Consider the following 27,551-nt stretch of genomic DNA (forward strand, 5'->3'; position numbering starts at 1 on the left):
TAGCAAGCTCTGCACCTGCTATCTATTAGGGTAGCAGTAGCTCTTGGAGTTTTAACCAATTAATTGTTACCATCAACAATTCAATATCTGAAACTATTAACCCACATTTTGCACATTTTTCATATCACTTATTTTTGCTTTTTTTTGACACTTTTGAATGGTGGCGGTGCTTTCACTCTAGTGGTAGCATGAGACGGAGTCTTCACCCCACACAAGTGGCTCAGGTAGTGCAGCTCATCCAGGATGGCACATCAATTGGATCTGTGGCAAGGAGGTTTGCTGTGTCTGTTAGCGTAGTGTCCAGAGAATGGAGGTGCTACCAGGAGACAGGCCAGTACATCAGGAGATGTGGAGGAAGCCATAAGAGGGCAACAACCCAGCAGCAGGACCGCTACCTCCGCCTTTGTGTAAGGAGGAGCAGGAGGAGCACTGCCAGAGCCCTGCAAAATGACCTCCAGCAGGCCACAAATGTGCATGTGTCCACTCAAACGGTCAGAAACAGACTCCACGAGGGTGGTATGAGGGCCCGACGTCCACAGGTGGGGGTTGTGCTGACAGCCCAACACAGTGCAGGATGTTTGCCATTTGCCAGAGAACACAAAGATTGGCAAATTTGCCACTGGTGCCCTGTGCACTTCACAGATGAAAGCAGGTTCACACTGAGCACATGTGACAGATGTGATAAAGTCTGAAGACGCCATGGAGAACGTTCTGCTGCCTGCAACATCCTCCAGCATGACCTGTATGGCGGTGGGTCAGTAATGGTGTGGGGTGGCATTTCTTTGGGGGGGGCGCACAGCCCTCCATGTGCTTGCCAGAGATAGCCTGAATTCCATTAGGTACCAAGATGAGATCCTCAGACTCCTTGTGAGACCATATGCTGGTGCGGTTGGCCATGGGTTCCTCCTAATGCAAGACAATTCTAGACCTCATGTGGCTTGAGTGTGTCAGCAGTTCCTGCAAGAGGAAGGCATTGATGCTATGGACTGGCCCGTCCATTCCCCAGACCTGAATCCGATTGAGCACATCTAGGACATCACGTCTCGCTCCATCCACCAACGCCACGTTGCACCACAGACTGTCCAGGAGTTGGCAGATGCTTTAGTCCAGGTCTGGGAGGACATCCCTCAGGAGACCATCTGCCACCTCATCAGGAGCATGCCCAGGCGTTGTAGGGAGGTCATACGGGCACGTGGAGGCCACACACACACACTACTGAGCCTCATTTTGACTTGTTTTAAGGACATTACATGAAGTTGGATCAGCCTGTAGTGTGGTTTTCCACTTTGATTTTTAGTGTGACTCCATATCCAGACCTCCATGGGTTGATAAATTTGATTTCTATTGATAATTTTTGTGGGATTTTGTTGTCCGCACATTCAACTATGTAAAGATGAAAGTATTTCATACGATTAGTTCATTCTCAGATCTAGGATGTGTTATCTTAGTGTTCCCTTAATTTTTTTGAGCAGTGTACATGTAAACTCTTCAATAAGTTCTTGTCATTAGCACTTTTTCTTAGTATTTGGTCACATATAGCATATTTAGTGGAGAATTTAAAGAACAAGTGAAGTGGGTGAGAATTAAAAAAAAAAAAAAAATTTGTGAAATTGAAATCCACAGCACCTCAATGTTGGTGTTGAAATCTTTTGGATTTTTCCTATTGACCTGAAAGTCTATGTAAAAAAACATAAAATCCTCAGTGTTGCAAATTTGTTGAAAATGCTGTAGATCTGCATGAAAGGGAACTTGTCACCTGTTTGTGTCTTCCCAAAGCTCGCGTAGCATAAAACAGAAACTGGGAGCGGAATCCTGGAACACCTTGATTTACACAAAAACACTTGGGCGTTTCAGACAAATCATGGTATAAAAAAAGTAATCAAGGCTCTTCTCCGCCATACCATCCCTGATGTGCCTCTCCCTGTACATAGATGGGTAGAGACGTTGCACACAGGGCAGGTGGGGCGGAGAGCAATTACTTTCATTGGAGAGAGTAGTGTTTCTGAAATGAACTAGCATATTAGTGCTATGGTTCATTAATTAACACATTGTTTCCACTGCCTTTTCGTTTTGCTTTATCGGCACAAGCATAAGGTAGCAGAGCAATGCTGAGCAGATGCATCATCTCCCACCATAATTTAAATACATGACCCTGAAAGATTTGAGGAACAAGGTAAAAACAGCTAGTAGTGCCTAGACTGATGATTTCAAGATGATGGTATTTTACATTGTTTGACAAACAGGTTTGGCTCAAAGGGGTTATTCACCATTTTAACACTTATCCTCTATCCACAAGATAGGAGATAAGTGTCTGATTGCGCTGGGTCAGACCACTGGGACCCCCCCGCAATCTCCCGAACAGCTGCTCTTGTGCACATCTTTATTGGAGAGCCTGAGATACATAAACGCAATAAACTCCATAGAGATGCATTGAGGGGCATGTCGACCCCTGTGGATAGGGCATATGATTAGTAGGGCAAAAGTAGTGTAGTACCCCTTTAAAGATCATAAAATTATGAGACACAAAAGGTCTGGTTATATGAACTATGCATAGGAGACATACGCTCATACATCTTCTGTGTTTTATTTTGCAGTGTTAATAAAACAAGAGGAAGAAGCTGGGTGAGTTACAAATATAAAACAGATGAATTTGCTTATATGCAGTTCCTTATAACACGTTTATGATTGCATTAATGAAATATTTTGTAAAACTAATTTAATTTACGAATTGTGGAATATTTGTTGTTTAGTTTGTAGAACAGAGATTGTCTCTTATAAAAGTTCCTCTTAACCCCTTAAGGGGGTTCTGTGGTGGGAAACAATTTTTGTTAAATCAACTGGTGCCAGAAAGTTAAACAGATTTGTAAGTTACTTCTATTTAAAAATCTTAATCCTTCCAGTACTTATCAGCTGCTGTATACTACAGAGGAAGTGGCATTTCTTTCCAGAGTTCTTTTCAGTCTGACCACAGTGCTCTCTGCTGACACCTCTGTCCGTATCAGGAACTGTCCAGAGCAGGAGAGATTTGCTATGGGGATTTTCTTGTACTATGGACAGTTCCTGACATGGACAGAGGTGTCAGCAGAGAGCACTGTGGTCAGACTGGAAAGAACTCTGGAAAGAAATGCAACTTCCTCTGTAGTATACAGCAGCTGATAAGTACTTGAAGGATTACGATTTTTAAATAGAAGAAATTTACAAATCTGTTTAACTTTCTGGTACCAGTTGATTTAAAATTGTTTCCCACCCCAGTACCCCTTTAAGGGGTTAAGAGGAACTTTTATAAGAGACAATCTCTGTTCTACAAACTAAACAAGGTTTTCCACCGGAGTGCCCCTTTAAGGGTACGTTCACACGAACGGATTTACAGTGTATTTTACGCTGCGGATCTGCTGGTGAAGGCCCGCTCTATGCTGCCTTTACATGTGTCTGCTCGTAGCGACAATACGCCGCGACGAGCAGATACACTGCAGCGATGTGCGCGGCGTACTTGCACATCGTGGCCGCTCTCCCTGTTCTGAGCTAGGCAGAGAGCTCCCGCGATGTAGGAGTATGCTGTGTCTCGCACATCGCAGTGTGCAGGCACATGTAAAGACAGCATAGAGCGGGCCTTCACCAGCGGATCCGCAGCGAAATATGCTGCGAAAATCCGCTCGTGTGAACGTACCCTAAGAGTTATGCCTATCATGGTATTTAGGGGAAATTGACAGCAGCATCACCTGCACTAACTTGAATACACAGGGTAATAGTGTCTGTGATGCTGATTAAAATGCATTTTACCTGCAAAAATCTGTTTAGCTTTTCCACAGCAATCTTTATTTTTATTTCTATGCAAATTTCATTTTTTGAGCCACAGAGGTGGTCACTTCCCTTTTGAGAAATGCGTCTCCTAGCTGAAGACCGCCTCCATTGCTCAGAAAATAAAATTTGCATATAAAACAAAATTCAGATTGCTTGGTAACAGCTGAACTGATTTTTTTCAGGTAAAATGCATTTTATTCAGCATCACTCTCACTATTACCCTGTATATTCATTCAAGTTAGTGCGGGTGATGCTGATAAAGGGTTTCCCTTTAAGGACAGCAGAAATGTTTTCATTTGTGTGTTGCCTCATAGTGTATTACATTTACTTTTCCACTGAGGTAGCTGTATGTGGGCTGCTTTTTTGTGAGATTTACACTTTTGGCACCACTTTGGAACACATGTAACTTTATTAACTTTAGCAAAAAGAAGTAGAAAAGAAGGCAGGAGCAAGCACTGGATCTTCAGGTTTATTCGAGGTAAAAGCAAGGAACAGGATTTACACACATACCGGCACCCCGGGAAGACGACGACCGGGTGACGCGTTTCAGGTCACGTGACCCTTCGTCAGCCTGTAGTGTGGTTTTCCACTTTGATTTTGAGTGTGACTCCATATCCAGACCTCCATGGGTTGATACATTTTATTTCCATTAATAATTTTTGTGTGATTTTGTTGTCAGCACATTCATCTATGTAAAGACGAAAGTATTTCATACGATTAGTTCATTCATCCAGATCTAGGATGGGTTATCCTAGTGTTCCCTTTTTTTTTTGAGCAGTGTAGTTTAGTAGTTTATTAATTTATTAATAAAACTTCCCCGAAGTAGATATGTCATAGAATATATGTCATATAGGGCATGTCAAAAGTTTTGATCGAACAAGATCTCAGTTCTAAGACCCTTACTGAGCAGAAGGACGAGCCGAGAGAAGCGCACGCTTAAGCAACCTCCCCCCAGCTTTTTAAGGGTATGTTCACACTGACAAATATGTGTGAGGAATTTGCGCTGAACAAATCCGCTCAGAAATGAGCGCGGAATTCTGCACAGAAATCAGTGCAGAGTTCAGCGCGGCATAGGAGACAGTGTAAAAAAAAATTTTGCGCAAATTCTGCAGGAATTCCGTGCAATTTCCTTGCAAATTCCGCGCAAATTCTGCGTGGACGTGTGGAGTTACGACGCGAATTCTGCATGAAGAAAGAACATGTTCATTCTTTATGCGGAACGGAATTCAGTGACAGAATTCCGCTAGCGGTAATTCCTCAATGTGAACTGAGGAGCAGAATTTTCATTACATACTAAGGATTTTTCACTGCTGAAGGATTTGGAGAGGAATAAGCGAGCAGAATTACTCGTGGAAATTCCTCTCCAAACCCTCAGTGTGAACATACCCTAAGACAGACCCATAGACTTATAACGGAAATTGTGGCAAGCCGGGGAGTGAAGAGCTTTAAGCATGTGCTTCTGCTTGCTCAATCTCCTGGTTTAAAGGTTTGCCGGGGGGAGCAGAAAAGGTCCTTCCTGTTCTGCTCCCTGCACTTTCTTCCGCCCTCTGCATCATGGAAGTACACCTTTAGTTCTAATTCTAGACCAGCACTGAGATCCTGACCGATCAAAACTTTTCACATGTCCCTGTGGCATATTCATTTATCTTGTTACAACATGTAGCCTTTTCAATTCAATCCTTTTGTATGTGATTTTTTTGCACTGGCTATAAGAGGTCATGTTTCTAAATCCTGAAAACTTTATGCAAACCCCATTACTTATCACCACCATATAGAAAACACTGTAGCGCTCAACAACTTCTGTGTAAACATGCAGCTAAATCATTTTAAAAATAGAAGGACAGCAGAACGAACACTATACTAATATTATAAAAACTATCATTTTTCTTCAAGATTATTGTTTCCTGATCTGTCTAATGTGAATAGTGTTATGACATAATAAGCAATAATTTAAATCTGATTTTGTTTAAATTATTATAGAATTGATCATGAAAATAAGTCTGCGCCCTCCAGTCCTCGCTCTACTGCAGCTTTGTCTGACACTGAGATGGCACCAACTGAGGAGGTATCAATGTTGCCACCTAGTATACCAGAGCCAGCTGACACCGGCGAAACAGAAACTTCTCAAGATGATGCTACATTTAACCAGAAGGAACTGAGTAATAGGTGAGGTCATTGGTCTGTTAGCAGTGTACTGGTATGTAAGTATACCCAAGTAAGGTGTGCATTTTTCTCTTATTTTTTTCCACCACTCACTGTTCTAAAATTACAAATAAATAAAAGCAGAAAATAAAGCTATCCATATAGGGTTATTGGAGATATTTTGAAAAGGTTGGTTTTAGATTGGATTTTGATAGGTTTCAGTGGTGGGTGAGAGTCTGATGTGCTGGAGCACTGAGTTCCAGAGAAAGGCGGAATTGGTAAACCCCTTTTACTTAGCATTACCGCGAAACCGGCCAACACGTTATTTTTATTTACAGCAATTGTAGAGCAATACACTTAGAATACAGTCATTTTAACACAATTCCCAGAATGATATATCACTATGTTTAACCCCTGGTACTCTGACTAATACTATTTAATCAGTTTGACAATCCTATCTGTATCAAAGGGATAAGTTTGCGTAAAGGTATAATCCTAATCTGTAAAATAATAGAGTTCCCAGTCCTCAAATACCTCAGCCAAAAAGGTTGTACAATGGATGTTTGGAAAGCATACATTTTATTATAAATAACTTTTACACATAAATATTTCTCACAGGGCCCGTATGATATAACATAAAATAACATAAAAATATATACTTGATAATAAATGGACAAAAAAGGGAAACCTGTAAGATACAAGAAAAATGTCCAGTGTGTATGGAAGGACACTTCGGAATAAATATACATAACTGCAATAGTGATTGACCGCAATTCACATTCAATAGCAGTTCGTATTCAATAATGCGGTATCTGAATAACAGATGGTACTATGTACCGCTCACCGCTTCCTGAATAATCGCCGTCCACCACTCTGTAAAGGCTCTGCTGGTGTATGTAAAAATTGTCGGTGAACGGTAAATAATATTGCAACTCTGCCGGAACAGTATACAGCCAAGGTGCCCCAGACCAGGCGCGTGTAGATGGTAAGCTGTTTCTGCTGCGGCCGGCAGCTGCAGAGCTCCAGTGATTTTGAAGCGCTGGAGACACACTGTAGTATGCAAAGTAGTACCTGGCAGGGTACACAGATGGAAGCACACACAGTGGCATGTGGTGGTTTATGAAATAGTACCTGGCAGGGTACACAGATGGAGGCAGCTGGAGTAGTAACTGGCAGGGTACACAGATGGAAGCACACACAGTGGCATGCGGTGGTATATGAAATAGTACCTGGTAGGGTACACAGATGGAGGCAGCTGGAGTAGTAACTGGCAGGGTACACAGATGGAGGCAGCTGGAGTAGTAACTGGCAGGGTACACAGATGGAGGCAGCTGGAGTAGTACCTGGCAGGGTACACAGATGGAGTCAGCTGGAGTAGTAACTGGCAGGGTACACAGATGGAGGCATCTGGAGTAGTACCTGGCAGGGTACACAGATGGAGGCAGCTGGAGTAGTAACTGACAGGGTACACAGATGGAGGCAGCTGGAGTAGTACCTGGCAGGGTACACAGATGGAGGCAGCTGGAGTAGTACCTGGCAGGGTACACAGATGGTGGCAGCTGGAGTAGTAACTGGCAGGGTACACAGATGGAGGCATCTGGAGTAGTAACTGGCAGGGTACACAGATGGAGGCAGCTGGAGTAGTAACTGGCAGGGTACACAGATGGAGGCAGCTGGAGTAGTACCTGGCAGGGTACACAGATGGAGGCAGCTGGAGTAGTACCTGGCAGGGTACACAGATGGAGGCAGCTGGAGTAGTAACTGGCAGGGTACACAGATGGAGGCATCTGGAGTAGTAACTGGCAGGGTACACAGATGGAGGCAGCTGGAGTAGTAACTGGCAGGGTACACAGATGGAGGCAGCTGGAGTAGTACCTGGCAGGGTACACAGATGGAGGCAGCTGGAGTAGTAACTGGCAGGGTACACAGATGGAAGCACACACAGTGGCATGCGGTGGTATATGAAATAGTACCTGGTAGGGTACACAGATGGAGGCATCTGTAGTAGTACCTGGCAGGGTACACAGATGGAGGCAGCTGGAGTAGTAACTGACAGGGTACACAGATGGAGGCAGCTGGAGTAGTACCTGGCAGGGTACACAGATGGAGGCAGCTGGAGTAGTACCTGGCAGGGTACACAGATGGAGGCAGCTGGAGTAGTAACTGACAGGGTACACAGATGGAGGCAGCTGGAGTAGTAACTGACAGGGTACACAGATGGAGGCAGCTGGAGTAGTACCTGGCAGGGTACACAGATGGAGGCAGCTGGAGTAGTAACTGACAGGGTACACAGATGGAGGCAGCTGGAGTAGTACCTGGCAGGGTACACAGATGGAGGCAGCTGGAGTAGTAACTGACAGGGTACACAGATGGAGGCAGCTGGAGTAGTACCTGGCAGGGTACACAGATGGAGGCAGCTGGAGTAGTAACTGACAGGGTACACAGATGGAGGCAGCTGGAGTAGTACCTGGCAGGGTACACAGATGGAGGCAGCTGGAGTAGTAACTGGCAGGGTACACAGATGGAGGTAGTTGGAACAGTGTGGCGGCAGAATTTTAATCTAATAATTTCAATCTAATAGCGGTCAGATAGTAATCCAGATAAAGTTCCTAAATAAAAAGTCCTTCCTTAGCACCTTGTTCAGACAGGGTAGGTAGGCCAAACGCATTTCGGGGCATGGACAAGTGTGTACTAGCCCCTTCCTCAGTGGCTTTAGAATTCTGTCCATCTATTTTGACATAATCCTAATCTGGATTACTAAATTATTACTTTAAACACCCTAATATTACTATGGAGAACCCATTAGCCATTATTCATATATGTTTGAAACATATAGTTGAGCTGCTGCGTCTGTGTAAACCAGTGTTTTCCAACCAGTGTGCCTCCAGCTATTGCAAAACTACAACTCCCAGCATGCACAAACAGCCATGCTGGGAGTTGTAGTTTTGCAACAGCTAATAATAATAATTATTATTATTATTTATATAACGCCAACAAACTATGCAACACTTTTAAGTTTTGGGGGTACAAATAAGGACAAAATTAGACATTACAATACACACTGTTCAAGTGTAAGGGTCCTGCTCGCGAGGAATGGGATGAAGACAAAAGGTAGTAAGTGATTGTATACTCAATGTTACAGCCATGTTTTATAAAATAGATAAATCAAGTGTTTAAAGTGCATAGAGTTTAGGGAGACACTGGGGAATGATAGTAGGGGAGACTAGTTAGGGAATGTCATACACCTGCCTGAAGAGATGTGTCTTTAGGGCACATGGAGACAGTAGTGATAGGTTCGTGTTAGATCATTAGCAGGGCGAAGAGCATGTGAAGGATGGTAGACAGAGATGAGGGAGGAGATGTAGGGAGGTGCAGCACTGGAGAGCTTTGTGGGTGACAGTAAGGATTTTGTACTGTATTCTGGACTGAACAGGTAACCAGTGTAGTGAATGGGGGCGTGGCTTGGCGGTTGAGATGAGCGGTCGCACGCTGTGAGTGCTCCCGCTTAGAACCTGCATTTAACTTATCCTGAGGTGAATCCTGGAGTCCCTGACCCCACAGACTCGGCTGAGGACCCGCATTATGGCCTCTAAACAAGACCCGACGAGAAACAAGGATCGACCGGCCGTGGAAAAGCTCCGGGACTATGCCCGCGCTGTCAGGCAAGATGGCGCCGCTCAGGCCGGGGCGCGTGTTCTACCAGCGGCTGAGGAGGAAGGAGAGGCTCCACATCGTGAAGAGGGAGCAGATTCTACTGACCTTACCCTTCGAGAGGTGAGCGATACCCTCCTGATGGCGATCCAGACATGCCGCACTTCTCTCACCGGAAAGCTTGAAGAGGTCAGGGTGGACGTGGGCCTCCTACGGCAGGACTTTCAGACCCTGAGGGAGCGGGTGACGGAGACTGAGACGCGCATCTCCGCCCTGGAAGACACGGTACAGCCTCTACCCTCTTCACTCCGCGAGGTCCGGGAGCAGCTGGATTTGGCCCGTCAGAAGAATGACGACCTCGAGAACCGGCTGCGCCGGAATAACATTAGAGTGATCGGTCTTCCTGAGCGGGCGGAGGGTCAGAACCCGGGGGCCTATGTGGAGTCCTGGATCAAAGAGCTTTTTCCGGATGCCCCATTCTCAGCTGCTTACGCCGTGGAGAGAGCACACAGAGTACCATCTAAGCCTCCGATCCCTGGTGCACCTCCTCGTCCTCTATTGGCGAGGTTTCTCAACTGCAATGATCGGGACTTGATCCTCCGCTCTGCCCGGCGGCTGCCGGAGATCATAGTGCAGAACGCAAAGGTGTCCATTTTCCCGGACTTCTCCTCTGATCTTCAACGCAAGAGGGCCTCGTTTACTTCTATCAAGGCGCGGCTGAGAGAGAGAGGGGTACCATATTCCATGGCATACCCTGCCCGGTTGAGAATCGTGGATGGTGACCGGGCGATTTTCTTCACTTCCCCGCAGGATGCGGATGACTGGCTACGGCGCCAACGTTGATCCGGATCCTGTAGGTGACCCCGAATTACGTGGGGAGATGGAGATGCTGGTACAGGACCTCCTGCCATGACCTTTACCCTCCCTCTCCTTACCTCTACCCCCCTGTATGGCCCCGGTCTCCTGGACCCCTCTGCGGAGCTCAAGGTACTGTGCTTCCTCTTCCCCCCTCCCCGGGAGCCTAGTCTCCCCAGACCCTCCACTCTCCCCATGCACCTAATGCCTTCCTGATGATCCCAGGCCTTACCTCTCCCTTCCCTCGCCCCCATCCTGTTGCTTACTTTGGACTGCTGTGTGCCCTGATTCAGGACTGTTCCTCCGGGACTGCATGAGGGCCCTACCCTGACCCTCTGAAGGGATTTACTCTGTCCCTCTCCAGTCTACCTTCCACGTCACCCTGTCCCTTTTTCCTGGGTCGGTCCATTTTTTTTCATTTTTTTCCCCTTTTTTTTATTATTTTTACTTTTTGAGTCACGGACTTGGAGGACGTCGGCCGCTGGACTACTAGTATGCGATCTTTATCTGGTCTCCTTCTCCCCTCCCTGATGTGCCATTTTTTCCCCCCCCCTTCCCATTCTCCCTTCCTAACCAACAAACCCCCCCCCCCCCATTTTAGTGCCTTAGGCCTTTTGTTCCTCGACTACCTGGACTGTCCCTTGCTGTGTGACTCCTGTTTGCTGGGGTTATTAATTTTTTAATTTTTTTTTTTTTTTTTTTTGTGTTTTTTTTTTCCTTTTTCTTCCCTTTTTTTATTTTTTTTTTATTTTTTATTTTTCCATTTGTGGGGGGGGGTCGGGGTGGCGGGTGGACAATCTCTTGAGGAGGGGATGGGATTTACTGTTGATCATATGAGTTTCTCATGTTCTATTTCCTCTCTCTCTCTCCTGCTTCCCCTATCCTTCTCTCCTTCGTAGGACCCTCCCTCCACCCCCTGTTCTTCCCCCTCCCGTCCCCCCTCTCTCTCCTTCCTCTCTCCTTCCTCTCTCCTTCCCTTTCTCTTCCTCCTTTTCCCCTTCCCCCCCCCCCCCTCGTTTTTTTTTTTTCTTTTCTTTTCTTTCTTCCTGTATTCTCCTCCACTTCTTCTCTCGGGTCCCAGTTGGACTAATATTCTCCTACTGATTGATGTACATACTCAGGGTTCTCCACTGTTAGCATGTATGAGCAGGTTCTCCCCACTAGATGGAGCTGTTGCTCCACTGATGCTTATGCAACACTGGTATAAATATGTTTACTGTTTGATTTATTTACTGTTCCCCTACTTAGTTTGGGGTTTCATTTTGCCTCCAAGATACCTACCCGCGAGGTCGCCTATTAGTAGGGTTTTGTGTCTAACCACTTCAGTACTACGGTCTATATATGGTCCCGCGCATCCCTGTCAGTATTTCTCACCCCGGCTGGGGCATGTATGTCTTCTCTGTCTTTATCTCTCCCCCTGCTGTTTTATGTGTTGTCTCTTCTTATGGCTGATATTAAGATAATGTCGTGGAATGTTAGAGGAGCACGCACCCCGCGCAAGCGCACTATGATATTCTCCCATATTAGGAAGTATCAGCCTCATATTGTGGCACTGCAGGAGACACATCTTACTCCAGATAGAGCTGGTCAGTTTTCTAAACCCTGGGTCCAATGGTCCTTGCACTCCTATCACACGCCCTTCTCAAGGGGGGTTTCCCTACTGGTTAGTCGGAGAGTGAGGTGGGACCCGGTTACAGTACGTAAGGATTCACAGGGTCGTTTTATCTTTGTATACGCATTTTTAAATAATGTGCCTTTTGTCTTCTTATTCATATACAACCCGCCTCTATGGATATACTCCATAAGGCGGTTACATTCGCAGCTAGTTATCCCTCTGCCCGTGTCCTCTGTATGGGGGACTTCAACATGGTACCGAATCCGTCCCTAGATCGTCATAGCCCCAGGGGGATCCCGGCGGGAGTTGGGGGTGGCCCTTTATCGCTGTTTTTGGAGGAGGTTGGATGGGTGGACATTTTTAGGGCCAGGTACCCTCAGGCTAGGCAATACTCTTGTCACACTCTGGGCAGAAATGCGCTGTCCAGGATTGACCTTGCATGTGGCAACTCGCTCCTTCTTCCCCAAGTTTCAGCGGTTTCCTATGAACCGCGGGCTATATCAGACCATTCCCCCCTAATGCTTGATGTCTCCATGGTAGATCCTGGTTCACCGCGGAGGTGGAAAATCCACCCTTTCTGGCTGGAACAGATAGGCCCCTGCGACCGTATTCCGGACCAGCTTCGAGTCTTTCTTGAGGCTAATTCCCCTGGGAGTTCCCCCACCCTGGTATGGGAGACACTGAAAGCGTATTTGAGGGGGTGTTTGCGCTCCACTATCTCCTTTCTCAAAAAGTCAGCGTCTAGGCGGGAGGAGGAGCTGGCTGGACGATGTGCGGAGTTGGAGGCCCGATACGTTGCGGACTCATCCGAGGCTAATAAGGTTGAATGGCTGTGTGCGGGGCGGCAATATATGCTGCACCTCTCAGAGAAGGCCAATAGAAAGCTGTTTTTCACAAAACAATTCTACTTTGAACATGGCAATCAATCTAGTAAGCTGTTAGCACATATAGTCAGGCAGAACTCTTCTGCCCCTGCGATTCTTAAGATAGTGGCCTCGGATGGGTCCGAGCTGTTGGGGGTTGCGGACATTGCGCGTTGCTTTGCCACATACTACTCTAATCTTTATTCTTCACAGGTGCAATATGGTGCTGAGGAGTTGGACACCTACCTGGACGGTATTGACTTTCGGGTACTATCGGATAGTGATCGGATGATGTTGGAGGCCCCCCTCTCCTTACTGGAGATACAGGATGCCATGGGGGACATGACTAAGGGTAAATCTCCGGGCCCTGATGGCCTTCCACTGGAGATTTACTTGCGGTATTCCGGCATGCTCCTTCCTTCCCTGCTTGCAATGTTTGAACGGGCATTTGAGGATGGTATTCTACCAGCCTCTATGTATGAGGCAACCATAGTTGTCCTCCTAAAACCTGATAAAAATCCTGTGGAGTGCGGTTCTTACAGACCCATTTCGCTGCTGAATCTGGATTATAAGGTGCTTACGAAAGTTTTAGCTAACCGATTGAACAAGGTAATCCTATCCATAATTCACCCAGATCAATCCGGCTTTATGCCTGGCAAATCCACATCCAATAACATGCGTAGGGTACAGGCGGCTGTCCAGGTGGGTAACGCTCTGGGGGGAGATTGGGCTTTGGCGTCGCTGGACGCCGCCAAGGCCTTTGATTCCGTGGAATGGGGTTATTTGCAGTCTACCCTTGTTAAATTTGGTTTTGGTCCTAATTTTAGAAAATGGGTGTCCCTCCTGTACAGATGCCCGCAGGCCCAGATCCTGGTGAATGGTGTGTGTTCCTCCCCATTTGCTCTCGGCCGGGGCACACGTCAGGGGTGTCCCTTGTCCCCGCTTCTGTTTGCGGTGGCAGTGGAGCCCCTCGCCCTCCGCATTGGGCAGGATCCTGGCTTCCGAGGTATGTCTACGGGGGGCCGGGAGGAGCGCATAGGCCTCTATGCCGATGATATGGTGTTATTCCTCTCTGACCCTACATTGATGCTACCTTATGTCATGACACTCATGGACCGATTTGGGTATTTCTCTGGTCTACTCATCAACTGGACTAAGTCTGCAGTGATGCCGCTTCTGTCTAGGGATTGGCCCCCGGTAATGAATGGCCTCCCGGTGGTTTCCTCATTTAAGTATTTGGGGGTGCACATTCACAGAGATCCTTTGCTTGACCTGTCCGCCAACATACTCACTCTACTTCCTTATGTTAAAGCGAAGTTCCGGGTGTGGACCACGCTCCCATTGTCGGTCGCTGGCCGAATCAATCTTATTAAACTCATTGTCTTACCTAAGTGCCTTTATGCGCTGGAGCATGCCTCAGTGCCTGTACCTAGACACTTCTTTGATTCTCTTCACTCCCTTCTTTCACCATTTATTTGGGGCCCCAATAGACCTAAAATTCGGCTAACCACGTTACAACGCCCCAAGTTGGCGGCGGGAATGTCACTCCCTGATTTTTATTTATATTATTTGGCCGGTCAACTTCGGTATATTAGGCACTGGATCTCTGGGGATGTGGTGCCGGACTCCGAACAGTCCCTAGCTAGGTCTGTCCCGATAATGACCCTTAGGATGCTGCTAGATAGTCCTGTCCTGGGTGGTAGAGCTTATCTCCAACTTCATAAGCTGGCTATAAAGGTGTGGCGGGCTGTTAAGGGGATATATGGATATACTGACATCGCTGAGGATACCCCTCTATGGCATAATCCTCAACTTCCTCAAGTGAGCGATGCTCTGGACCCAGTCTTCTGGCAGAACGCGGGGGTGCTCACCTTGGGGCATGTTTATCGTGACAATGTGCTCTGTTCATTTGATCAGTTGCAATCCAGTCATGCTCTTCCCAGAAACAGTTTTTTTAAATACCTCCAGCTCCGACACGCCCTGAATGCCCAGTTCCCCATTGGGAGCCCATTGATATCGGCGTTTCCCCTCATCGGGGTTCTGAAGTCACAGGGTCCCAGGGGGCTGGTGTCCATCCTGTACACGCACCTTATTCAGGCCAAGAACTCCCGCAATCCAGTACCGGCGGTCCGGCATTGGGAATCCCATATCCCTAATTTGACTAAGGATGTATGGGAGGACATTTTTTCCTCCCACATGTTAGTGTCCCCGGCGGCGAATAATAAATTGATCCAATTGAACATTATACACTATAGTTATATCACTCCTTTAAGGCTCAATAGAATGGGTCGTTCAGACTCCGATGCTTGTCATCGTTGTAGCGCTGCCAGGGCAGACTTTTGGCATTTGATTTGGGCTTGCCCATATATCGCAGCTTTCTGGCATGCAGTGCTCACTTTTTTAGCTACTCTGGCTCAACCTTCCCTATCTCTTGATCCTTTGATCTGCCTTTTTGGTATCTTAGATGAAGAGATATGGACACATCACGTACGTACGTTTTTGCGGGAAACTCTGTTCTTGGCCAGGAAGGCTATTGCTCTTAAATGGATGGACCCCGGCTCTCCTACCCTGACTCAATGGAAGGCTATGGTAAATGCTACATTGCCTTTCTCACACATAGTGTACAAAAATAGGAAGTGCCCGGGTAAATTTTATTCTGTGTGGGGGGGTTGGTGTTCCTCTCCCTTGACTCAATGCTCGTATTCTGTGACCCCCTCTGGGACAGTGTAAGATACATTGATGCTATGCTTGCTCTCTGTGGTCTCTACTAACCTTCGTTTCTCTTTCTGTGTACGTTTGTCGATTCTCTTTCTACCTCTTTGGATGCGTGGGTGCCTTTCGGGATTATTTATCATGGGTTATTTGATGGTACCGCTAACTAGTGATAGTATTGGTGCTCCTCGCGGGATGGTATACGATTGCTAATTTTGGCGAATGTTTGCCTTCTTGTTCTATTTTGTTTTCAGTTTCCCTACCTCAGTTGGGTAGTGTTTTATGACTTCGACGTTTACCATGTGATGTAACCTGGAGTATCCTGTCGCTTGCATTCTGTAAATTGATGTATGGTCTCATGACCCTTTTCTATGTACTGTGGATATGCTTCATGTTCACTTTAATGGGCCTGTGGTCTACAGTTATTTACTTTTCAATAAAACGAATTTAAAAAAAAAAACCAGTGTAGTGAATGATACGAGGGAAGGCATTGGTGTAATGGCTGGAGAGGAAGATGGGTCTGGGTGCGGCTTTTAGGATGGACTAAAGAGGAGAGAGTTTAGAGAAGAGAAGGCCCATTAGTAAAGAGTTACAATAGTCAAGGCGAGAATGAATCAGAGCAACAATGGGATTTTTAGCTGTTTCATTGGTGAAAAAAAGGGCGGATTCTGGAGATTTTCTTTAGGTGCAGGTGACAAGAATATGAGAGGAATTGAACCTACTGAATGAAAGATAGATCCAATTCTAGCATAACTCCAAGACAGTGGGCTTGCTGCCTGGGAGTTATGATAGTACCACACACTAAGATCAGAGAAAGAGGTATAGAGCTGAGCGTCATCTGCATAGAGATATTACTGGAAACCAAATCTACTGATTGTTTGTCCAATGGGGCTGTGTAGAGTGAAAAGAGGAGAGGACCCAGAGCTGATCCCTAAGGAACACTAACAGTAAGGGGAGGGGAAGAGGAGAAGTAGTAGAGCCGGAAAATGATACATTGAAAAAGAGAGGTAGGAAGAAAAACAGAGAGCAGAGTCCTTAAAGGGTAGCTCCCACCATCCTATATTTTTTTTTTTTTGCTAGCCCTTCCCCCCCCCCCCCCCCCCCCCCCAGCTACGGAACTAGCCCGTTCCCTCCTGATTGACAGGCAGGGAGCAAGTGCAGCCTAACTGAAAAAGGACTGATTGCCACTCCAAAATCAGTCCTTTTTCAGTAGCCGGTTTTTAAATGTAAATTAAACCTTTTTAATGAAAAAAAGGTACATAAGTACTACAACATATCAAAAAATAAAGTTGGTGACAGTGCCCATTTAAAGGGGTACTCCGGTGGAAAACAAATGTTTTCAAATCAAGTGGTGCCAGAAAGTTATACAGATATGTAAATTACTATTATTAAAAAATCTTATTCCTTCTAGTACCTATCAGCTCCTGTATACTACAGAGGAAGTTGTGTAATTCTTACCAATCTGACCACTGTGCTCTCTGCTGCCACCTCTGTCTGTGTCAGGAAGTGTCCGGAGCAGGATAGTTTTGTTATGGGGATTTTCTCCTGCTCTGGACAGTTTCTGACACAGACAGTGGTGGCTGCAGAGAGCACTCTGGTCAGATTGGAAAGAACTACACAACTTCCTCTGGATCATACAGCAGCTGATGTAAAAGTAATTTACAAATCTGTGTAACTTTCTGGCACCAGTTGATCTTTTATATTTTTTTTATTTTTTTTTACTCTGGAGTACCCCTTTAAGACCAATTAACCAGAGACTACTGAGAAGGAGTTGGTGATCTTCAGTGTCAAATGCTGCAGAGAGATCTATGTGAATCTATGGAGGCACATTGCCATTAGATTTGGCCTTCAGCAGATCATCAGAGACTTTGGTTAGGGCCGTTTTTCTGGATGTTATGGTGCAGAAACCAGACTGTTAGGGGGCAAGGAGCGAGTTCTTAAAGAGATAACGGATTAGAGGGAATATACCAAGTGTTCCAAGAGTTTGGAGATGAAGGATAGATGAGAGAGAGGTCTGTAGTTAGCTGCACATGATGGATTGAGAGATGGTTTTCTCAGTAATAGAGTTATACTAAATGGTGGGGTTCCCAGGGGTTGGATCCTTAGTGATCATACCTAGATGGCCCATCATATAGATTGGGTGCTTTATTCCCCTTTAACAACTGCAGAATATATTTTGTTATTGGTGAACAGTCCTTTCCATAGGAATCCATTGAGTTATACATTGTATGAGACTGATCTTTGCCTCAAATAGTCCTTTGTCTAAATAGAAATTGCAATTGTTCAGTATTCAGCATTTATGTGGATCGATGCTCGCATACTACTGATCAGTTTATTTTTTTCCTGATGTTTTGCAGTGATAGCCTGCAAATTGAAGAATACAAAATGGAGCCAGAGAAACCATTTTATCACTGGAGCACAAAAGAAGAAGCTAAACAGTTATTTAAAGATCTTCTGAAGGACAAGGTGAGATATGGTAATTGGTTCTAAAATACTTCTGGACTGAATACCAGTTGTATCTAAACTTCATCTAAAAGAATACACTTACAGTAGTGCAATATGACTGGATACTGCCAGGAACCTCATTCCAAGGATTGTAAATCAGCCCTTTGAAGAATTAATATCCATTAATATGATTGCAGCCATCTTGCCTCTGTTCTGATCTGTTAACAGCATTCTTCTCCGGGAGAGTTTTCTAGGTATACTCTGTGACCTGTGCAGGAATGGGGAGAGGCTGAGCTCTGACCCTCACCTATTGTGAATGACTTAAGCCCATCTTAGTATACCCTGGTGCCACCTTTTATTGTAATCCTGTCTGTGATGATAAAAAAAAGACTTCTGAAAAGTTTTCTGTACAAAACAAGAAGTGTCTGCTTATTATTAGGCCTAGTGGCCGAAACTGCAGGATTTGATTAATATTATAATTTTTTTTTTAAATATGTTTAGCCTTAGTTATTAATACCTCCATGAAGGGCAGCTTATATTACTGAACTATTGCTTGTTATAGGGTGTTTCTTCTAATGCAACATGGGAGCAAGCAATGAAAATGATTATTAATGATCCACGGTACAGGTAAGTCATATTTCTATGTTTCAAAATCTTCTTAACCACTTAAGGACACAGGGCGTACCTTTTCACCCTGCGCTCGCTCCCCTGCTATGACGCTGGGTAACAAGCTAACCCTGCGTCATAGCGGGTTGTTCCCAGCGGCTATCAATGGCCGGGACCCGTGGCTAATACCGATTGCGGTGATGTCCAGTACTAACCCCTTAGATTGAGATTAACTCAACTTTGATCGCCGTGTCTAAAATGGAAAAAAATGCTTCCTGGAGCTGATCAGGACCACCGCGGTCAGTTGAGAGGACGGGAGGAGGGTCCCTACCTTCGTCCTCGCCATCCGATCGTTGCTCTATAGCTCCATGTCTGAGATCCAGGCTGCAGCAGCAGAGCACCGATAACACTGATCAATGCTATGCTATCACATAGCATTGAACAGTGTATGCAATCAGAAGATTGCATGTAATAGGTCCCTATGCGGACTATAAATGTGTAAAAAGTTAACCCCTTTCTCTAATAAAAGTTTGAATCACCCCCTTTTAGCATAAAAAAAAGTAAACAAAAATAAATATAAACATATGTGGTATCGCCGTGTGCGTAAATGTCAGAACTATAAAAATATAATGTTAATTAAACCGCACGGTTAATGGCGTGTACGTAAAAAAAAATCCCAAAATTGGTAGCGTATAAAACGCTAGGTGGAAAACTGAAAGCGCCATGATTTTTAGAAGGTGAGGAGGAAAAACGAAAGTGCAAAAACAGAAATTCCCTGAATCCTTAAATGTATCTTGAATTTATGTGAAAACTACAAGTTAAAATAATGATTTTATGATTTCAGTTGCTTTGTAAACTTTTTCAATTTAAATCTATAAGAGCGTAATTTAATGAAAGGGCCACTCCAGCAGAACGTTATATATATATATTTCCCTACCAGCTCAAGCATGTTAAGAGTAAACTGACCTCTTACTGTGCACTTTGATTTCCTGATAGAAGTCATTTACGGTCCTTGCTGGTCCTCAGTATGACCAGCCAATTGACATTGGTGTTTGTATGTATCTCTATGAGACTGACTGAGCGTCTCAGATAGTTACACTGGCAAAGTTACTTCCGGTCCACACAGAAGGCTCTGTGTGAATTGCCAATGCAGCAGGGACTGGAGCCACCATCCTATGGTAAAAACAGAATGTCCGGTAAGAAGGGGGTGCAGCTGTTTATCCTCACTATGCTTATGCTGGAAGGGAAAGACAATGTTTTGCTGGAGTGCCTCTTTAAGACTTAAGACATTCATTAAAACCTATATCTAATGTTAACTTTCCTTTTTTTATAATTCTAACAAGCTGATCACACCTAATGCTTATCATATGAATTATCTATAGGCAGGATGCAGAGGTAATGATAATTAACCATTACATGCACCTTAGGTTTATGATTGTTCAATGCTCACTTTACAGCTGCATATGCCATAACATAAGCTAAAAGGCACTTGTTAAAAATCCTAATCCTTGATAATTCCTTTAAATTGCTTTAGATATGAGGGACAACTGCACTAGCAGCGCTGGAGGGCAGGGAGTATGCCCTTTTTTTCAGTTATGTTGTCAAATATGCAAGTACGAATTAACAACTGGAGCATCTCATTTGGTGGGCCAAACACACCCCACTGTGTCTAGTCCTGGGTAACATGATCTCTTGATGGGTAATTGTAATTTTTTTTTTGCACAGTGCACTGCCAAAATTGAGTGAAAAGAAACATACATTCAATGCTTATAAATCACAGCGTGAAAAAGAAGAGAAGGAGGAAAATCGACTCAGAGCCAAGGAGGCTAAAGAGAAGCTACAGAGTTTCCTAGAGCAGCATGAGAAGATGACATCAGCCACTCGATATAGGTACTAAAGTGCTGTGACCCCAACAAATATCTATTTCCTAAAGCCACATTATTAAATGAGTTTGTTGCAGCTTTATTTATATACCTTATACAAAGCTGACTATAGATTTCATATATGGTAAAATAAAAATTCAGACATTGGTTTACATTCCAGCCTCTAGGAGTCAGGACACTGCATGTGACAACTGCTAGGTTACCCAGTACCGGGATTAATGTAAGAGAGGGGGTTGATTAGTGGGAATCGGTGGGGCCATCCGACCACTGGGACCAGTCACGATCTTCAGAACAGGGGGCCCATTTCTTCCTACAGAGCAATCTGTTCCCCCATCTTACAACACGTGACAGCCTGCTCAGCCAATCGCCAGCCACAATGATATCTAGCCTCAGGTGGTAATAGGCTGAGCAGGCCATCACTGCTGAGACTAGAACGTCTTTGAAGGTGTGGACCGGAACACTCAGCAGAGAGAAACAGTCCCCGCCCTGGAGATGTTTCTATGAGATGTGTGGGTTCCAGAGGTCGACCTCCCCCCCCACTTCTCTCACACACACAATCAGACACTTATCTCCTATCCTGGGGACGAGTTTCTTATAACCAGATAACCCCTTTATCTTTTAAAGACTTTAAAGGAAATCTGAGACATGGATAGGATGGACCCACTGGGTTAAGTGACATAAAAAGGAGTCCTGTGAGAGCTAATAGGCTTGTCGTTGTCAAAAGCATAAATGGGTTTTCTGGGCTTTACAAAAAATGACTGCTGAGGTCAGTGAGTGGCTGTAGTGGCTTGACATAAGTCCGTGTACAGGGTCTTCATCAGACCACTTCCCCTAGTGACTTCGGAGCAGCGGCGGCAGAGGGGTGAGTATGGTTTTTTAATTTTCTCTCCTATTCTAAGCCTTGAAAACCTGTTAAAGTTTCTGCCAACGACCATTGTCAAGCATGTTGGCTTTCATGTCACCTGGTCACCCAGTGAGTCCTCCCTGTCCATGCCTCACCTCTCCCTTTAAAATATAGAGCAACTTTCTGTTATAAGAGAATGTCTGTGTATAGGGATACAGGTGTACGGTCAGCTATTGCAGTAGTTACATTAGTGAAGTCCTTGTTGTCTTTATCTTCTCATTAGTAAAATCATATAAAAAATATATCTGTTTTTATAGGAAAGCCGAGCAAATGTTTGGAGAACAAGAAGTGTGGTTACTGGTTCCAGAAAGAGATCGCAAAGAAATTTATGATGATGTTCTCTTTTTTCTCGCAAAAAAAGAAAAGGTAATTCATTTCTTACACAATCCATCCATCCTTTTTACCCATTTTTAAACCACTTTTAGGATTTTTTTTCCCCCCACAAATACCTATTTGGCAAAACAAGCAGGCACTGTTTTTATGTTGCAGCTTGCAAATTTTTCATGTGAATGTGCAACTGTGTAATATAGAACGCCCCATAACTTGTGTCTTCAGTGCTTTCTTTTGGGTTCCAGTACTAAATCTGCAAAGCTTTCAGATACTTACAGTGGGGATCTAAAGTTTGGGCACCCCAGGTAAAAATTTGTATTAATGTGCATAAAGAAGCCAAGGAAAGATGGAAAAATCTCCAAAAGGCATCAAATTACAGATTAGACATTCTTATAATATGTTAACAAAAGTTAGATTTTATTTCCATCATTTACACTTTCAAAATAACAGAAAACAAAAAAATGGCATCTGCAAAAGTTTGGGCACCCTGCAGAGTAAATATCTTGTACTGCCCCCTTTGGCAAGTATCACAGCTTGTAAACGCTTTTTGTAGCCAGCCAAGAGTCTTTCAATTCTTTTTTGAGGTATCTTTGCCCATTCTTCCTTACAAAAGTCTTCCAGTTCTTTGAGATTTCTGGGCTCTCTGTCACGCACTGCTCTTTTAAGGTCTATCCATAGATTTTCAATTATGTTGAGGTCAGGAGATTGTGAAGCCCATGGCAAAACCTTCAGTTTACTCCTCTTGATGTAATCCCCCGTGGATTTCGAGATGTGTTTAGGATCATTATCCATTTGTAGAAGCCATCCTCTCTTTAACTTCAGCTTTTTCACAGATGGCATCAAGTTAGCATCCAAAATTTGCTGAAATTTTATTGAATCTATTTTTCCTTCTACTCATGAGATGTTCCCTGTGCCACTGGCTGCAATACAACCCCAAAGCATGATTCATCCACCCCCATGCTTAACAGTTGGACAGAGGTTCTTTTCATTAAATTCTTCTCCAAACGTACCTTTGCTCATTCCGGACAAAAAGTTAAATGTTAACCTCATCTGTCCACAGAACTTGTTTCCAAAATGCATCAGGCTTGTCTATATGTTCATTTGCAAAGTTCAAATGCTGATTTTTGTGGTGAGGATGTAGAAGAGGTTTTCTTCTGATGACTCTTCCATGAAGACCATATTTGTACAAGTATCTCTTTATAGTGGAATAGTGTACCACCACTCCAGTGTCTGCCAGATCTTTCTGGAGGGATTGTGCAGTCAAACGTGGGTTTTGAATTGTTTTTCTCACAATCCTGCGAGCTGTTCTGTCTGATATTTTTCTTGGTCTTCCAGATCTTGCTTTAACTTCCACTGTTCCTGATGACTGACATTTCTTAATTACATTCTGAACAGATGATATTGACATCTGAAAACGTTTTGCTATCTTCTTATAGCCTTCTCCAGCTTTGTGAGCGTCAACTATTTTCAGTTTCAGATTTCTAGACAACTGCTTAGAAGAACCCATGGTGCTGATTGTTGGGGCAAGGTCAGATGAGTCTGGGCATTTAAAACCTTTGAGATTGATATCACCTGGTCTTCCCAGATGATGATTGAGAACAATCCATGACACTGGCAGGTCTCAGCTTTGCAAAGGGGGCAGTGCATGCTATAAATTCTGCAGGGTGCCCAAACTTTTGCAGATGCCATTTTTTTGTTTTCTGTTATTTTGAAAGTGTAAATGATGGAAATAAAATCTAACTTTTGTTGACATATTATAAGAATGTGTAATCTGTAATTTGATGCCTTTTGGAGATTTTTCCATCTTTCCTTGGCTTCTTTATGCACATTAATACAAATTTTTACCTGGAGTGCCCAAACTTTTGATCCCTACTGTATATGCATGATGAGATGGGGTGTTGAAGTATGAGGAACCTTATAGCCATTTACTAAATCTGCTGTTTACTGATGTGAGATTTGTCTGCATCCTGGTTAGGCTAAGTTTCTACTTGGTTTTTTGTCCTGCGTTTTTTTGTTTGAAAAAAGCGCAAGAAAAAACACCTGAAAAAACACCAGTGCAATTTCCTGCGTCTGGCATTTTTTCCTGGCATTTTTTCATTTGTGTGGAAATTGCATCTTTGGCCCCTTTGGCGTTTTTTTGGTACCCAAAATTTGTTGGGTACCAAAAAATAAAAATAAATGGATGCAGTAGTGATGGAAAAAAATGTATTTAACAAAATTTATATTTTTTATAACGAAATTTTAATAATTTTTTAAGAAAGTGTGTGTTTCACTTTTTTCTCTCTCTCTTTTTTGACATTTTTAGGTAGTACTACTACTCCCAGCATGGTACAGAATGTTCCATGATGGGAGTAGTAATACCTGTACTAATAGACATATCGCCCAATGCGATCATCCATAATATAGCAGAGATGCGGAGCGGCTCTATACTCTCTGCTCTGTACTCCGGCCAGTGATGTGAATAGAACATCACTCCTTCATATTTTCCGTCCGGAGTGGTGATTGGCCGGTTGGCTGCAGCCAATCACAGCTCTCAGAGGGAAATATGAATGAGTGATGTTCTATTCATATCACTTGCCGGAGTATAGTGCAGAGATGTGAGCGCTGTATAGAGCCGCTCCGCATCTCTGCAATAGATAGGACGATTACATCAGGTGTCAGGAGTGATACCCGCTGTGATCTGTCCTTGACTGCAGGTACTACTACTCCCAACATGGAGCACGCTCTGCTCCATGTTAGGAGCTGTAGTACCTGCAGTTAAGGAAAGATCACAGCAGATGTCACTCCTGACACCCACTGTGATCCTCCTGTATAATGTATAGATGCGGCTCGCCGGTCTTCTATGGTCCCTTGCACTGACTATATATACACCTATTCATATTTCCCAAAGAGTTGTGATTGGCTGGAACCATCTGGCCAATCAAAGCTCTCTGCGGGAAATATGAATAGGTGTATATATAAGACAGTGCATGGGGACCATAGAAGAGCGGCCAGCCGCATCTATACATTTATACAGAAGGATCGCAATGGAACCCGGGGCGATCTGTCAATAAGTACAAGTACTACTACTCCCAACATAGAACAGTGTGCGTTCCATGCTGGGAGTAGTAGTACCACCTAAAAAATAAAGAATAAAAAGTGAAAAACACATACACTAAATTTTTATTATTGTCGGCTATATTTTTAGGGCCCTGCCCGCACACATAAATTGATCCCTGTTTAAAAATTAATAAAAATGTTGTTATAAAAAAGATACATTTCGTTAAATACAATTTTTTCCATAACTACTGTATCTTTTTTACTATTTTTTTATGGTACCCTAATTTTATTAGAAAAGGTATCTCCATCACTTTTTTGGATCACTAAAGTCCAAAAGATAATAAAAAACGCCACATGGCGTTTTTCTTGGTGTTTTTTTACTCCCATAGACTTCTATGGGAGGAAAACGCCACAATTTCAGGGGAAAAAATGCCAGTGGCTCAACATGCTGCGATTTTGCAAAACCACCAAGGAGCTGAAAAACGCCAAAAAAGAGTGGAAAAACGCCAAACTGAAAAAAGCCAAGTGGAAAAAGAATTTTTACGATTTCTCATTGATTTACAGCTAACATCTGGCCGCAGTGTTTTTTGTCTGTAAAGTAAAAATGTAAAAAAAAACAAAAAAAACAAGTAGAAACTTAGCCTTACAGCCTTTTGGTGCCAGATCTTCTGCCAGAATATCCTGATAACATTTAGAATTAATAATACCACCATTCTTATCTTTAGCTTATTATTACTCTTGGAAGACAGTTCTTTGGGGAGATATTGAATCACAATGTCCTTGTTATGTTTATGAGGTGTATATCAATCCTTGTAGAGAATCCTATGGGGAAATGCTTGAAAAAAATGTCATACCTAGGAAATGCTGACACCAAGCATTCAAAATTAAAGAAAATGCCATAAACATATATTGTTTGTAGTGCATTTTATATTTCACTTATGGCTTTCAGCAAACATCTGGCCATATATAAATATAAATATATATATATATATATATATATATATATATATATATATATATATATAGCAAAAAGTGCAGTGCTTCTCCTAAATATAGAGCTGAGCGGTATGACCAAAAATGTGTATCACGGTACTTTTAGTAAATGATGGCGTTCCACGGTATTTAACGGTGGGCGCTGCTTCCCCTCGGTTTATCAGCTGAGCGCTACGCTGTCCCCCACATCACGACTAATCATGTCACCCGCGAGCGCTGCTTCTTTCCCCCCCTGCCAAATAATTATCAGCCGCTGCGCTGTACTGTACTCTGTATTCCTGTGCCCAAATATTAAAAAACTAATTTTAACTCACCTTCTTCCTATGTTCCCCTATTGCTCCGAGAAGTAGAACAGCGCCTGCGGGTGACACATGATTAGTTGCCTGATGTGGGGACATTGTACTGCAGCTGATAATTCATTAATTTGAGGGGGGGGGGAGGGGCCCAACCGGTATTGTAAAAACTCATATCGCACAGGAAAAACATTTCAGTATTTGGTATGAACCAGAATACCGCCCAGCACTGGGATTGGGCGGTATGACCAAAAATGCATATCACTGTATTTTTGCAAGTTATGGCGGTTCCACGGTATTTAACAGTATTCACTCCCCCCTTACCCCCCCCCCCCCCCCCCAAGGAACTAACATATATGACCCCCAGGCGCTGCTATATTCCTCTAAACCTCAAACCCCCCCCCCCTCTCCTCCAGGCCGCGGCGCTTTAAATGAATGAAATGCGGGGCGCGGCGCTTTAAATGAATGAGATGCGGGCCGCAGTGCTTTAAATGAATATGATGCGGGCCGCGGCGCTTTAAATTAATGAAATGCAGGCCGCAGCGCTTAAAATTTATGAAATGCGGGCCGCTGCGCCTTAAATTAATGAAATGCGGGCGCTTTAAATGAACCGCGGCGCTGGAAACGATAAAAGGAAAACTGTCAGACGTTTTCTCCCGCACTGTCCTGGTGGATAGTGCGGGAGATGCTGATTAAAACGAGCCCTACCTTACCCAGATCCCGCCGTTCGCCCGCAATTGTAGTTTTATTCTATGTGTATATCTTTCTGTAACTGGCACGGGCGGGGCTTCTGCAGATTAACTGGCGTCAGCGGCGCTTATGAATATTCATAAGCGGCGCTGACATCAGTGCCAGTTAGCTGCAGAAGCCCCTCCCGTGCCAGTTACAGCAAGATATACACATAGAATAAAACTACAATTGCGGATCCGCGTAAAGTAGGGCTCGTTGGAATCAGTGTCTCCCGCACTATCCACCAGGACAGTGCGGGAGAAAATATCTGACAGTTTTCTGACAGGCTTTTAGCGCTTGCAGGGGGAGGTGACAGCTTGCCGCGGCTCACATCTCATTCATTTAAAGCACGGCCCACAAGTAATTCATTTAAAGCGCAGCTCGCAAATCATTCATTTAAAGCGTCGCGTCCTGCAAGTCATTCATTTAAAGTGCCGCCGCAACTCATCTTCGGGTGATAATTAATTCATTCGAGGGAGGGGGGTGGGGAGTGGCCCAACCGGTATTGCGGTATGGGAAAAATTCATATCGTGCAGGGAAAAAATTTCGGTATTCGGTATGAACCGGTATACCGCCCAGCCCTACCTAAATATATGTGTGAAACCACCATAAGAGAACTATGGTGGGTTCAGCCAACTCACTAGGGTGTATTGTGACTTCCAGACTAACCCGCCCCCCCTCCAACAGATT

The 27,551-nt window shown here is 44.2% G+C and overlaps 1 protein-coding gene across 8 annotated transcripts in view; it reads left to right on the forward strand.

Annotated features, from left to right (window-relative positions):
* The window catches only part of PRPF40B (pre-mRNA processing factor 40 homolog B), a 97,408-nt gene that overhangs the window by 31,347 nt on the left and 38,510 nt on the right, over window positions 1-27,551 (forward strand). For all 8 annotated transcript variants that reach the window (XM_056562125.1, XM_056562126.1, XM_056562127.1 and 5 more), the window contains 6 exons: window positions 2,595-2,622; window positions 5,782-5,967; window positions 17,997-18,105; window positions 18,647-18,711; window positions 20,416-20,580; window positions 21,735-21,843. In XM_056562125.1, coding sequence (XP_056418100.1) covers window positions 2,595-2,622; window positions 5,782-5,967; window positions 17,997-18,105; window positions 18,647-18,711; window positions 20,416-20,580; window positions 21,735-21,843 — 662 coding nt within the window. The remainder of the gene's footprint in view (window positions 1-2,594; window positions 2,623-5,781; window positions 5,968-17,996; window positions 18,106-18,646; window positions 18,712-20,415; window positions 20,581-21,734; window positions 21,844-27,551) is intronic.

Source organism: Hyla sarda, chromosome 2, assembly GCF_029499605.1.
Source record: "Hyla sarda isolate aHylSar1 chromosome 2, aHylSar1.hap1, whole genome shotgun sequence".
In the NCBI taxonomy this organism is placed as follows: Eukaryota; Metazoa; Chordata; class Amphibia; order Anura; family Hylidae; genus Hyla; species Hyla sarda.